General features: G+C 32.5%; 1 protein-coding gene across 2 annotated transcripts; it reads right to left on the reverse strand.

The window, feature by feature from the left end:
- Positions 1-1,782: 1,782 nt before the first annotated feature.
- On the reverse strand, positions 1,783-9,244 carry LOC111277716 (uncharacterized). 2 transcript variants are annotated; one of them, XM_089763675.1, is made up of 6 exons: positions 8,913-9,244; positions 7,852-7,910; positions 7,020-7,132; positions 4,498-4,721; positions 3,312-3,485; positions 1,783-2,196 (listed from the first exon to the last, which is right to left on the reverse strand). In XM_089763675.1, exons 4-6 carry the CDS (start codon positions 4,582-4,584, stop codon positions 1,819-1,821), a joined length of 639 nt encoding a protein of 212 aa, XP_089619801.1. In that variant the 5' UTR covers positions 4,585-4,721; positions 7,020-7,132; positions 7,852-7,910; positions 8,913-9,244; the 3' UTR covers positions 1,783-1,818. The 2 variants fall into 2 exon arrangements, with proteins under 2 accessions (XP_089619801.1, XP_022719865.2); XM_022864130.2 differs by lacking the exons at positions 7,020-7,132; positions 7,852-7,910; positions 8,913-9,244 and having other exon boundaries at positions 4,498-4,750.
- Between the last annotated feature and the right edge of the window lie 5,412 nt (positions 9,245-14,656).

Raw genomic sequence — 14,656 nt, forward strand, 5'->3', positions numbered from 1 at the left:
TTTTTATTTTTTATCATATGGTTTACTTATTAAGTTTTTTAATATAGATCTTGTTGAAATATTGAAACCACCTCCCTCTATGGTATAAGGTAGGTAATCGCATTTCAATATAAAAAAAAATAAAAATAAAAACCCAATAAAACTTAGTATGTTATTATTTTTTTATAAAGTATATAAATGAATATAGTTCTCCTTTTTTTTTTATAAAACATCATCTCATTTGAAAGTTTGAAAGGAAAAATTTCATTGTAAAATATGCTTTATGAATAAAATCTTAAAAATTAATTAGAAATTACTTTAGTAAAAATCTCATGTTACAAGTTCTAATGGTTGAGGAAAAAATATTTTAATTTTAAAATAACACTATTGTATGGTACAATTTTTTATATCTCATTAATTTTTTTTTAAATTAATAAAAATTTTAACATACAAAGATGAATTTTAATAAAAGAAGCTCTTATAGATCAATTGGTTACTGCACGCGTTTAATAAGTGAAATGTCTTGAATTTGACTCATTAATTCTGATCGATACTATTTTTTTTAATTCAATAAGTCTTTTTCTTTAAAACATTTACAATCTCAATCTTACCCCCCAACAACAAAAGAATCACGTAAAACACTTGATATATATTTTTTTGTTTAATCCTCAACGTGCACTCTCTTCTTCTTCTTCTTCTTCTTCTTCATGCCAATCCCATATCCATTCCAAGAAAATGATTCTTGCCCACCAAACTTCCCCTCTTTTTCTCCACAAATTCCATTCCAAAACTGCTTCTAAGTTAAGGTGTATGCCCAAGAAATTCACTGTTTCTGCTTCCCTTAACACCATAGCTGCTGCTGCTGCCTCTGGCCTTGGTGCCACTGTCCTTGGGACAGTCACTTCTGCTATTACCCAAGTGGCTGTTATTCAAGCATATCTAGTTGAAAATGAAGAAGAATTGCTAGCCGTTCTCATTACAAAGGATGATCAAAAGATTCATGTTTTAAAGTTGAACCTGATAAGTAAGATATGGAAACCAATACAAAGTTTGGGAAGGAACATGTTCATCAGTAAAGGTGCATCCTTCTCCAAAATTGTTGTCGTGAGAGGAACAAGTAACAAAATTTATGGTCCAAACTTTTGAGATAAAAATGGCTCATTTTGCTTCTACTCACTCACAACTGGAAAGTATCATTCTTTCTTTGATAATCCCTCTAGTAAAGATTCCTATAATGTTAAATTACTTCAACAAAGCTCTTGGTTTATATCTATGTAAGATTGTTTCACCTCCATATCTAATAGTTGTTTCTAATCTTTTAAAAGTATAAATAAATTATCTTGTACATTATATTAATCTTAATCTTTATAATATATTATCCAACTTAATTATTTTTTGTTCATAAAAAAATTACAACTTGAAGATAAGGAGAAATAATTACATGCCCTGAAATTTAATATGCATGTTGATTAATTATTAATTATTGTTATGTAAATGGTAAACTAATAGCAAGGCCATGGCAATATGCTTCTTCATATATTGAGTTCTAAACAGAAACCATGACATGAAGAAGATGAATGAGATTTAATATTAATATAGCCTAAAAATGGATGCATAATGAAATTTAGATTAACTAAATTCTATCTTACATCACTCTCGATTAGAGTTATCAAAGCAGATTTTAATTTGAAAAACTCGATCCAAATTCAACTCAATTCGATTTGTTAAAAAAAAAAAAAAGAAAGGTCTAACAATCCAAATCTAAAGAGAACTATGGCAAAGGGAGGGGGTTTGACTACATGTGGCTCTAACAACACGCACAACTATAATATTTTACAGCTAAGAAGCAAAGCATCCAAACGTTGATACACATACATTAAGTGTTACTCCTATCTTCCTGCACCTACAAGATATGACCAAACTAACAATAGTTGCTCTCACATGCACAGGAATTAAAACTAATAAATAAAACCAAAATAGTTTTATTAGAAATAAGCAACAGAAACTCATTATAAGTGAGAAAAACAAACGAAATTGATATGAACAGATCCCTCTCAAGTGCCTTCTTGCAAATAACAAGAGATGCCAGAGCAATTCCAGCATCCTGCACAACCTTCGGTTTTGGTTCCATCTCTGAACTTCTTCCAAGATTATTAAGAAACTATATTTTCTCCGATTAAATAAGATGTCAAAAGGAACCACTGCATCCAAAAGATCCTGCATGTATAAAACAACTGGAACTAGTTACTTAAATTTAATGTTTCTGTTGAATACTACATTTAAAACTCGTTTGTCTGCCTGCCGACCCAAAACCCTCTAACCCTTTTGTTCTTCAGCATATATACTTCCAGATATGCGCACCTATGTTGCCACAATTATTATAACATGGAGTAAAAAAGCTGGAATTATGTTTAGAGCTAATCAATGCATCTAACTGATAAGAAATTAAGACTGTCTGGTACTCTTCTGAAAAGGAAAATTCCTCAAAACTAATCTAATTTCATAATATAATATAATATGATATAATATAATGAAGACTGTTTGGTACTCTTTTGAAAAAGAAAATTCCTCAAAACTAATCTAATTTCATAATATAATATAATGAGAGTAAGGGGTGGATCCTACTCAGTTATGACCTTTTTGATTTGGAATTTCTTTCATTATTGTCCTATTATTTTCAAGAAGACAAAAGCACGAAAGCCAATTTGCTTCTTGAATTTTATTTGATGAAACAAAAGGTTTCAAAAATAGTCGAGGAAGAGCATGAACCTCTCCAAAATATACAGCAAAGCACAACCCAGAGCAATCTGACAGAAAATAACAGTAACTACAGATTGTAACCATCACATAGTATTCGACTAGCCTAGTTTGGATAGAAATTCATGACAACAGAATAAAGCTCTTGCACTAAATTCATCGACCAAATGTCTTTTACTAAAAAAATTGAAGCAAGCTATGCTGTTCAGTGGTCAAGATGCAGTCGTATATAATTACAATGTAAGTTGAGACATCTTCCAAGATCATGTGTTGAAGGTGCCCAATGACAGCATATTAAGTGTTTTTTATTAACACTATCCAAGGTTCACGAAGAAGAAAACTAGTATTTAGCATATCAAAGGCTAAAGCGACCTGTCTACCTGAAATTTTTCATCCTTTTCCAATTTTCTGGCAGGAAGACAGGATTTCTTAACATTATGCATTAAAACTTTCCGATGTAAGCATCTTATCATTAAAATTGGCAAAATCCTGATACATCAAAGCAAGCCTTAAACCAACCAAAAAGAAGATAACTAGAATATAGACACATCACCATTTCAGTCCTATATGCTTACCTTTATGCTAGCAATATCTTCATCACTCATAGAAGCTTCATCTTCATGCGTTGAACTGTTTTCCTGTATAGAGGACCCACTGGCTTTTGCAGACATTTGTCTAGGATATGCTCCTTTATTTCTGGGGCTCCACACTGAAGCCAGATAAGTTTGCAGCTTCCTAAATATTTGAGGCTGCACCAGTATCCTCAAAATTGAAACAAATGTGGTTACAAAATTTGTTTGACATACATAATCCAAAAGGATTCACATGTTTAGTTAGAAGCTATAGTATCTGTCAGAAAAGAATTTTGAGTCATGACATTGATTACCATAACACTATGGCATACAGGTTCCAACATAATCAAAGCTTGTCACTTTTTCTATATCTTTGACCATCATAAACATGCTATATGCAATATTTATAAGCTTAATGGCAAATTTTTCCGAAGTGTGCAGATAGCATGGACCTAAAAGTCAATGCAAAATATTGCTGTTCCTGCATGAATCTAAAAGGCAATAAAAGGCTATCTGATGCATAGCTGTCAAGAACTTTGTAACCACAGTTCATATAGCAATGCCCGATTATGAACATAGAACCCATAAAACCATACTCTAAGTGACCTTAAACTGCAAGTGTTAGGAACCAGAAGTAAATTTTTTTGGTACATTTGGAGAAAGAGAAATATATTTCTCATTGAACAAATCAAGTGAAAATTCCACAATTGATGTCCCAATTTAAAAACTCATGCACAATATCCCTCCCACTTTCCAATAAATTAGTTTAGGTACACAACTAAAAAAAAAAAAAAGAGAGAAGAAACAGAGAGAGAGAGAGAGAGAGAACAAGGGCTCTAGCATTTAGGGATTATGACTATAATACCACTAAATGCTCTAATATCATATTAAGCATTCCACTTAAATCCTCTTGACAATTAGTTGGGAAGACACAATACACCCTAAATTTAACTATAATACCACTGAAAAATAATACACCCTAAATTTAACTACAATACCACTTAAAAATAACATTACCAAACTCAATGGATAAAAGGTGCCTAAATGAAATATATGTCCCGATCAAATAGCATTAATAAAGCTCAAACTACATGATGAATAGAGTAAAGGACATACACAACTAATATCATTAATGATGTTATGATATATGCTCTTGCAACTTCCATGAACTCGAAACACACTCCTTTACCTGAAGAACAGCGAAGCAAAGATCTTCGAGGTTTGTTTTCAGTGCCCACAGACCCAATCTAGAAGCATGAACTCCAAATGCACTCATTTACCTGAAGAACAGTGAAGCAAAGATATTCCAGCTCTGCTTTCAGTGCCCACAAACCCAATCTAGAAGCTAGGGAACACCAAAAAAGTAACGTTTCTTGTGCAACAGCCTGAGACTTTGCTTGGGGCAGGGCATAACTGTAAAGAACGATCACACCTTCAAGTGCAATTCATACATCAATACCATAAAGATTAACCTTCAAACCATTGAACCATAAATTTTTAAGAATTATAGCACCACAGATTTTGTTATAAATTTCTCAGAGCTTGAAACACTGGAGCAATCTGTCCTTATACATATGTTCAAAGGATGGAGAAATATAGTGTGTCTATAATGCAAGATTCCTAAAGGGTTTAGAAATTTAGAATTCAAAAGATTCAATAAATGGAGTAATTATTTTTTCCATTTCAATGAATTAGTCATGTGATACATACAAGGAAGTCTAAGGGGGATAGTTAATCCAAACCTTGGACCTTGATCCTCTTATGGAGGGATCATAACAGCTAGGCCAAGCCTTGGGTGTCTATCCAATGAACTATGAAATAGAAAAACAAACAGAAATCTGTTTTCTGCATATATGATAATCTAATAAATAAATTTTGAGAGGCATTACAAGGTTCTCATATTCTGAATACAGTCTGCCAGCTTTATAAACACCACACATGCATCAACCATTCCCAAGAGCATGACTCGCAGATTATTTGCCTTAAAAGTAAAAGAAAAGAATATTAAATTAGAACACAACTACTTCTAATCAGTGTTCACATACGTACAATTAAACCTAATTAATTTATTTATCTATCCCCTATATTACAGTTTTCCACCCAGCTAGTTCTTTGAGAACATGTCATTCTCACCACCCATATGCATTGAGATAAATCTTGAAGATGACCACAAGAACAAGAAGAGTGCTTTGCACTATAGAACTTGACATGCCCTTAGGAAAGAATCAACACAAATGCTACCAAGACCCTTATATGATATCATAGTGACTTGTAACTACTATCACTTCAATCCCAGCAATATGCATTTCCTATATTTCTGTTTTTCCTTTCCTTTACGTATTAAAATTACATCTTGACCAATCCATTTTAAGTGTAAAACAATACGGATTTAAAAGTTAACTGCATGTCAGAGATTGCACTCAAAACCATTACAAATGACCTCCCAACCACAAGCACTAAAAAGAATTAATCATACATTGAATATACGATTTAATTATATCTTAAGGAACTATTCAATTGACATTTACCCTATGTAATGTGTACCCATATAAATCATGAAGTTTCACCTATTGTTTAGCTTACAAATTAGTTTCTAAATTACATCATCCACACCACATTTTTTTGTTGTAGTGCAAATTTTCTAACCATGTTCCTATTCATAACCAAGGGTACTCTGGTTAACATTTATCCTGCAATGTCTCTGTGGAGGCTACAAGACAATATATTAGATGAGTCACATGACAACATACAATATAGTGGGAGGGATTAAATATCACTATCAGAGGATCCAAAACTCCAGCACGATCATTGAAATTTAAAAAAATATTGTAAGACACAGGCATTCTAACAAGCTAACAAGGGTAACAACACCAAAGATGGCAAACATGACACCAAGATAGCATGAAAACCAATAAGAAGAAAGGGCAAGAATTTATAATTCCTACTTCTGACAGCAACATCATTATGGTTTCCCTATCATTGCCATCACTTGATGAGACAATATTTTTCCCACACAACATAATAGACATCAGAAGTAAAACCCTTTCTGTTTTTTTTTTCTTTTTTTTTGTAATAAGGGAAAAGAAATAAATAAGGATTACTTTAAAAACCTAAATCATAAGTTGTTTCTAGATATTTCTCTGAAGTTCGAAATTGAAATAAAAAAATCGATAGGAAGATAAACATGCCTAAGTGATATTTATGTTTTCTGGAGTTTTGAATATGGTGAACAAGTTGAATTACAAATCCTAGGAATTTCTCGTGAAAACCATCTCCAATTCCAGAAATAAAACAATTTTCCAAAAATTCATTCTTCAATGCAAGATGACTTATAACTGCAGAGTTGCTGGGCCTTTTCCAGCTCAATATAAGAATATTTCATTTAACAAAAGAAATTATATGCTATTTCCGTCAATATGAAACTTATTTTATTTACTTGTTTTGTTCTTTCTATGTTATTTTTTCTTTTACATTTTAAAACATGCGCAAATAACCAACTGTGGATTACACAACTGGAGTTAGCTTTCCCTAGACCAAGCATGTCACCAACGCAGGAAAAGGTGAAAGAAAAAAATCATCCTCCTTAAAGGGTTACAATACGAGTTAAACAAAATGTCGTTAAGCTTTCTGCTTACAAATATTTTTTTAATGAAAAACCAAGATTAAGGATGAGGACTCTACAGACAGAACCAATTAAAATGTAGACTTTACCTGATTTATATAACTTAATCTAGAAGCACCAGCTACCAACCTTACCACCTCATCACAAAACTCTGTTTCTATGCTGAGCAAACTTTCACATGTATCATCATCATGTCAATAGCCTACATCAAACTTTAAGACCTTAGTTAAAGAATTAACTGAAAGTGAAGCATGTTTTTGAGCAACACTGGCACTTTAGAGGGCTACCTTTTTTAGTAATAAGAAGATAGAATGCAATTGACTCAGCATAATATTACAAGAAAGTGAAAGAATGAACCAAGTTTCCAGACCATCAAGAATTGAGTTCAATTAACTATCTACCCATGTAAACATTGTTATCATAAGAACAAACCATTAACCATTACCATCAAAACACTAAAATGGCTACAGTTACTGTCTAAAACATCAAAATGTCTATTGCTTTTACTCTTAGATGTTTTCCTACCATATTATACGGCAATTATCCTTGTACCTGCATACTATCAGAATGGCTCACTAACTTCTATGAAAGATAGAAATAGTCATATTGTATAGGTCTACAAGTATAACCGAGACAGATTAAGAAAGTAAAACACTAGGCCAATATAGGAGCCCTACATGCAATTTGTGCACATGAGAAGCATCCACGGAAAAATAAATACTAGTAAGTTGTTAAAAAGATTATCAGAAGAACCAAGTATATAGACACAGCACAATGCAACAAACTTAATAGTTATACAGTTTCATACACTTAGGCCACTTGATGGAACCAACATAGCTAAGATTCTTCCTTCACAAATTCAGTGTTTTAGTGGCAGAATAGGACTACATGCAAGTTATGAGGCAACTAGAGATGGCAAACCTTTGCCTCGTAAAATATAGGATAGCCAGTCACACCTATTCCTTCCACTGTAAAAGAACCTGCACACATTGATTGACGTTGTTAACTTGAAAATTGAGAGCAGAAAGCACGAAGAAAATGATTCAGTAAGTATACAGTATATGGATTATTGATTGGACAAAGCAAGCAGTAGTTGTCATTATAAACTACAAAGAGCATAAATTATAGTCGCGCGCTTGCTAATGAGCTAACATCAAGAATTAATAATTGATGCAATAGGGAGGAACACAAGGTTTCTAATGAAAACTATATCCTTTTCATTATGTGTAACAATTATTCCATAATTTTGGGATCAAAAGCAGAGTCTTTTAGGCTCATAATACATAATACATCTGCGTGAGAGAGGGAGCTTCCACTAAGAAAGACACTGACTTTGGTTATTACAGGGCATGTAGCACAGGCTTCCATGGCATGGCATGCCATATGACCATCTAGAAAGCTCTTATTTTGTAATATATTTGTGCCATGTAAATGCTAATGTACTAAAGATAATGGATTTTAATGGTTTCCATCAAAATAAAGCTCATTTAAACAAAAATAACAATAGAAGGAAAGGGGCTTATTTAGGAAATTTGGAAAAGTAAAGTGCTTTTTTTTGGCATTTTAGCCTAAATGTTTTTGTTGTTGTATGCACTATTTTAAGAATTTGAAAACTGAAAAGCAGTGCCTGCAGAATAAAATGAACATCCAAAATAACTATACACCAATAAACAGGCTCGAAAATACGAATTAAATTTAAAACGAAAAAGATAACATAGTATGAGATTATGACGAGGATCTTAAAAGCCAGTCATGAACAAAGCACACATCTAGTATTCCCCTAATCTAGCACTGTAAAAATAACTCCTAGCGGGTTGCCTAAAACTGAATGTAACAAAACACTATTATTTCTATTTAAATTGTAAAAGTAAAAAATAGGCGAAAATTCCAATTCCAAAACAGCATAGAAATCCCAACAAATAAAAACCCGCAAAAGAAAAAGTTCCAAAAAAAAAAAAACAGAAACAAGTAACAAAAGGCACCTTGTTGCTCCTCGACTTTAGGCCACAAAAAGTCAACCTTAAGCAAAGGCCGTAACAGCCACTTGGGTAATAGCAGAAGTGACAGACCCATGGACAGTGGCACCAAAGCCAGAAGCAGTAGCAGCAACTATGGTGTTAAGGGAAGCAGAAACAATGAATTTCTTGGGAATACACCTCAACTTAGAAGCATTTTTGGGATGGAATTTGTGGAGAAAAAGAGGGCAAGTTTGGCGGGCAAGAAACATTTCTTGGAATGGATATGGGATTGGCAAGAAGAAGACGAATAAAACGAAAGTGCATGTTAAGGTTTAAACAAAAAAAAAAAAAATCAAATGCTTTACATGATTCTTTTGTTGTAGGACGGTAAGATTGAGATTGTAAATGTTTTAAAGAAAGAGATTTTGTATAAATTAAGAAAAACAGTGTCAACGAGAATCAATGAATCGAACTCAAGATATCACGCTTACTAAACATGTGCTACTATAACAGCTTGTTTTATTGAAATTCATCTTTTTACGTTAAAACTTTTACTAATTTTAAAAAGGTCAATAAGATATAAAAAAAAACTATACCGTTTCAATAGTGTTATTCTAAAATTAAAATATTTCCCCCCTCCCAACTATTATAACTTGTAACATGATTTTAAAGATAGTTTCTAATTTTTTTTTTTTTTTTGGGTTTAAAAGAGTGTAGCAGGAGATGACGAGGTTAGAATTCATGTTCATACGTCTTTTTTAAAGCCTTTTAACTACAAGACTAAGAGGTGAAAAATAAGATAATTTCTAATTAATTTTTAGAATTTTAATCATAAAACATATTTTATTGTAAAATTTTTCTATTCAAAGTTCTAATAAGATTATGTTTATAAAAAGAGATGAAAGAAGAACAATCTTCATTTATATGTTTTATCAAGAAATAATTATTGTAGACACCGGATTTTGTCCGGGTCTACATTTTTATAATCTAAAAAAAATTAATTAATTAAAAAAATTAATTAAAATTTTAAATCAAAAAATAAAAAAAAAAAGAAAAAGAAGACAAACAGAAAAGCCAAATAAAAGAAGAAACAAACTAAGGGCTGTTGCCAGTGGGTGCCGTGCACGGCACCGCTGGCCACCCACGCCTGCCACCACCTCAGCCATCATAACACCTCCTCGTCCAGTCTTTTCACTCCATTAACACACGCAACCACCGTTTCAACTATATAAAACACTAGCTTCTCCCTTATTTCAGAGGGAGCTAAAAAAAAAACTCTTGGATCCCCTCACCAGAACGGCAGAAAACACGCACCCCTACCAAAAATCTCTCAAACAAAAAAACTCACCCCCCCAAATACCTAAACAGATCTACGAAAATCAACAAAAAAAAATAAAACCATAAAACAAAACACAGTTCTCCCTGCAGGGAGGAACCCAGCGCCGAGCCACCTGTAACAAAAAGAAAGGTTATTAGTTTGAGTTAAAAAAAAGAAGAAAGAAAAGAACAAAAAACTTTAAACCCCGATCTACATCGATTGGGGTCGTTTCTGACGAAGAGGAGACCAGATCTGGATAGATCACGTCGAAAGCAGCTTCCTGGTAACTTTTGAGGTTTTCGACCATTGACGATGGTGGACCAGGCGGCGGTTGGTGCGGTGCTTCCGGCGGTCGGACGACGAGACGGTCGGAGAGAACCCAGAGCTCTAAGGAGATTTTTTTTGGAAGAAATGGTGAAATGAGCTGAAAAAAAAAAACCTGACTTTTATAGAAAATATAAAAGCAAAACCGACATCGTTTTGAGCATAGGCCCAAAACGACATCGTTTCAAGCGTAAGAAGGATCCACATGTGGACCAAACCCGACCTGAGATCCGTGCAAACCGACCCGTCGACCCGCCTCAGCCAACTTTTAGCCAGTTCAGACGAACCGCCAGCAAACTGATCAAATCGATCTGAACAGTTCCTCAACCGGCTCAACCAAACCGCGTGTCGAATCGACCCCTTTTCGGTCCAACCGAACTGTCGTTGACCGGATAGTTGACGGATCCGGTTCAGGTAAATTTTTTTTTTAAATTTTCTAATTTTTTTTATATATTTATATATTGGTATTTTAAGTATTTTTTTATATATTTATGCATGAAAAATGTTTAATTTTATTAGAATAAATATCTAATTGTTTTTAATAATAAAAAAATGAAAACAATATAGGATAATAATTAAACATATATATTAAAAATGCTTAAGATAATAATAATAATAATAGTAATAGAATAATTATTATTATTTTTCCTGCCTAGATGTTGGAGGGAATAAAAAAATATTTTCCTAAAGAAATAATTCCGTCTAGATGTTGGAGAATTATTATTAATAAATTTTCATAAAAATAAAAATATAAGAAATTTTTAATTAATTTTCAAAAATCATTAAAATCGAACTTGCTCCAAAAATCCACTTAGATGTTGGGGATTTTTAAAGATGTTCGTATTTTTTTAAAAACGAAATCTTAAACAATAATTCTTAATTTTCAAAATCTTAGGTTTCTAAAACCTTCTAAAATCCCCCTTAAAATCTAAAATCCCTAAAATCCAAAATCCCTAAAATTCAAACCCTTAAATCAAAACCTCAAACCACAAAACCCAAACCCTAAAATCTCTGAACTCTAAAATCAAAACCCTAAACCTTTCATATCCTAAGATTCAAGCTTTAAAACCCTCCAAACCTTAAAACCAAACCTTCAAAACCTCTACTTAAGCCCTTACTCAAAATATTTTCAAAATTTTAAGGATACGTGTAAAAATCTCATATGAAATGGTTTGTTCCCGAACGCTGCCTAAATGATGGGGTATTTAAGAAACTTCGTTCCATTAAGTTTTTCACACGAGTTCTTAATTCACATTAATAATAAAATTAATAAATAAAAAGTACAATAGTAAATTGTGATCTTAAATATAAACAGTCGCACCTAAGCTCTGCCTAGATGTTAGAGAGTCGGGGTGGTCTCATTATACTTAAAAGTCCAACTTTTAAATTGCATCTCATCCTACATAACATTCATTAGCGTACATACGTTAACATGTTATCATTGATAATTATCTGCATTATTCTCTCTTCAATTTACTGTTCGATGATAAAATTTTTATAATAAAAAAATAATAATACTTAAAAAAAAATTTTTTTTTTATAAAATAAAAATAACATTTAGAAAGAAATAATTCTTGGTACTCTGCCTAGATGTTGGAGAATCACTAATAATTATTTTCTATGAAGATTGTTATTTCATTTTAAGAATTATTGTGTTAAATCTTAAGCAAAAAGAGTTATTTTAAATTCTGCCTAGATATTGGAGAATTTTAAGATCATTCTTTAACTTAAAGATTTTCTCAATATTTCTAAATAAAAATTTTCAGCAAAATTTTATTTTTCCAAATGAAGGGAATTAGTGTTAAATTTTAAATTAAAACTATTTTTATCCAACATCGAAAATAGCGCGTAATTAAATGGTACCAATTTATAGGCGTTGTGGGGGTGCTAATCCTTCCCCACACGTAACTGATTCCCGGACCCAACCTGGTTTTTCGTAGACTAAAATTTATCTTTTTGATAAACTTTAAACCCGTTTTTATAGTTTTATTAAAAGGATAAACTTTTGGGTGGCCAATCACACCCTAACAAAGATTGGTGGCGACTCCCCTTCCATTTACTTTGATTTTAAAACTCATTTACGTCTGACGGTCCCAAAACCGTTACGACAGCTTGGCGACTCTGCTAGGGACTTTTGAGAGTCAGGCCAAATTTTAGTTATGCACTATTAATAGCTGTTGGATTTAATTAGTTTTATCTGATATTTAATCTAATTCTCTTTATTTTAATTTTTTAAAAATATATACATACAAGTTAATAAATAAAATAAATTACTTGTTAGCTATTACTTTATTTTGATTTTGTGTTTATGATTTATTCATGTTGTTTTGATTAATACATTACTTCGCATACACTTTGCATATTTACTCACATGCATGAGCTCTAGACCCGGGCTCTTTCCCTTTTAGGAGGAAGTGAAATAGCTACGCTCTCGTGAGGTGATAACCTCCACATTTACTAGCAAAATACTTTTACTCAGATTGAACCCTTTCCATTAGTAGCCTATAATGGCAGAGGATCGGGGAACCTTACTAGTCTATAATGGACGATAATGTGAGGAATAGTTTGGAAACCGTTAGACGCATAAACCTTAACCCAGCATATCGTGAGCCATATGAAGCTAGCCTAGGGTAGAACCTTGTCGATCTTTTTATAGAAATAACCAAAAATGGATGATAAAAGAAAAGCATTTTCTAAAAAAAAATAAATTTTCTCTTTACATGTAGTTTATTCATTTGGTAATTGTTCAAATTTTACAATTTTATAAAATATTTTAGAATAAAGTGATTTTTTTAAAGCATTATCCAACAAGCCAAAAAAAACAAAAAGGTTTTCAGAAAAATTAAAGATTTTTCTTAAACCCTTTGGCCCAATAAAAAAAAAATCAATTTTCATGTCCTAGTTATTTTGTTTTTCTCTCTAAAAAATTTTTTTTTTATATTTTGTTTCATCTTTTGCATTTCATACATCATAAAAAATAATACATGTATCCCATCTCATATACATCATAAAAGATAGTGTCAGTTTCACTAGGTTGGCGTAACACAAGCATTGCATTCCATGCAACATACATTTGATAGGTTCATGCATTCCATACAAGTTTGTTGTATAAGTCATAGGAATACATCTCATCATTCATGTAAATATGTCATTACATTTCATGCATATAAATTCATGAATGGTAGGGTCGTATGGAATAAACGTTGCATTTCATATCCCACTATCCCTGCAACATAACATTCCTTACATACACATTCATTATTGATAAAAATTTTTATTTGAGTCATTTGTACATATAAAAATTCATTGTCATAGGCATAGATGCATTTCATGACATTTTGTAGCCATCATATTCATGTATTCATACTTCGTGTGTCATTCTTTTTATGATATTCATTCAATAGGGCTAGTAATCTAGATTTTTTTGTCTAAGTCCTGGAATAAAATGTCTGTCTTGGTGGGAATCAGAATCACGAAAATGGGAGATCAATTGGAAGCAAGGATTAGTGCTTTGGAGTTAAATTAAGAGAAATTATGGCTTGAGCTTTGAGAGATGAAACGAAAAATGGCTCAATTGATAGAAATGGTTAAAAGTAGTGGTATGGTTGGGTTAGTTGCTCCTCAAAGACCGTTGTCACTTTCGTCAAGTCAAGGGTAATTGGCTCTCATTAGTTCCAACACTCTGCCAGAGCATGCTAAAGTATTGGGTGGTTTGAATAGTGACCAAGGTTTGGGTGAACTCAAGAGAGGAATTGGTGAACTAGCCATGCAAATAACTGAGCTCAAAAGTTTGATTTCCAAGAATGAGCCAGTTGGCTTTAAACAACCTTCACAAACTATCCCGAGTCTAAACTCGCACCCAAATCCTTCTTATGACCATTTTCAACCTCTTTCCTAAGCACCTAGGATTAGGCCCCCAAACTTCATGCAACCACAAAAAATTTCCCACTTGAATCTATATCCACTATCTCATATTTTACAATCACCTGTTCAGCATGCTATCCCGTCACTACCATTTGAACCCAATCTTCAACCCAAAGTTTCTCAATTCACCTCAAGACCAACTAAGCTATCATCTTTTCAGCAAAGCAAACCAACCATAGGACAGAAAAACTCTGACAACACC

Source organism: Durio zibethinus, chromosome 7 (assembly GCF_047325235.1).
Source record: "Durio zibethinus cultivar Kanyao isolate XHJ-2024 chromosome 7, ASM4732523v1, whole genome shotgun sequence".
In the NCBI taxonomy this organism is placed as follows: domain Eukaryota; kingdom Viridiplantae; phylum Streptophyta; class Magnoliopsida; order Malvales; family Malvaceae; genus Durio; species Durio zibethinus.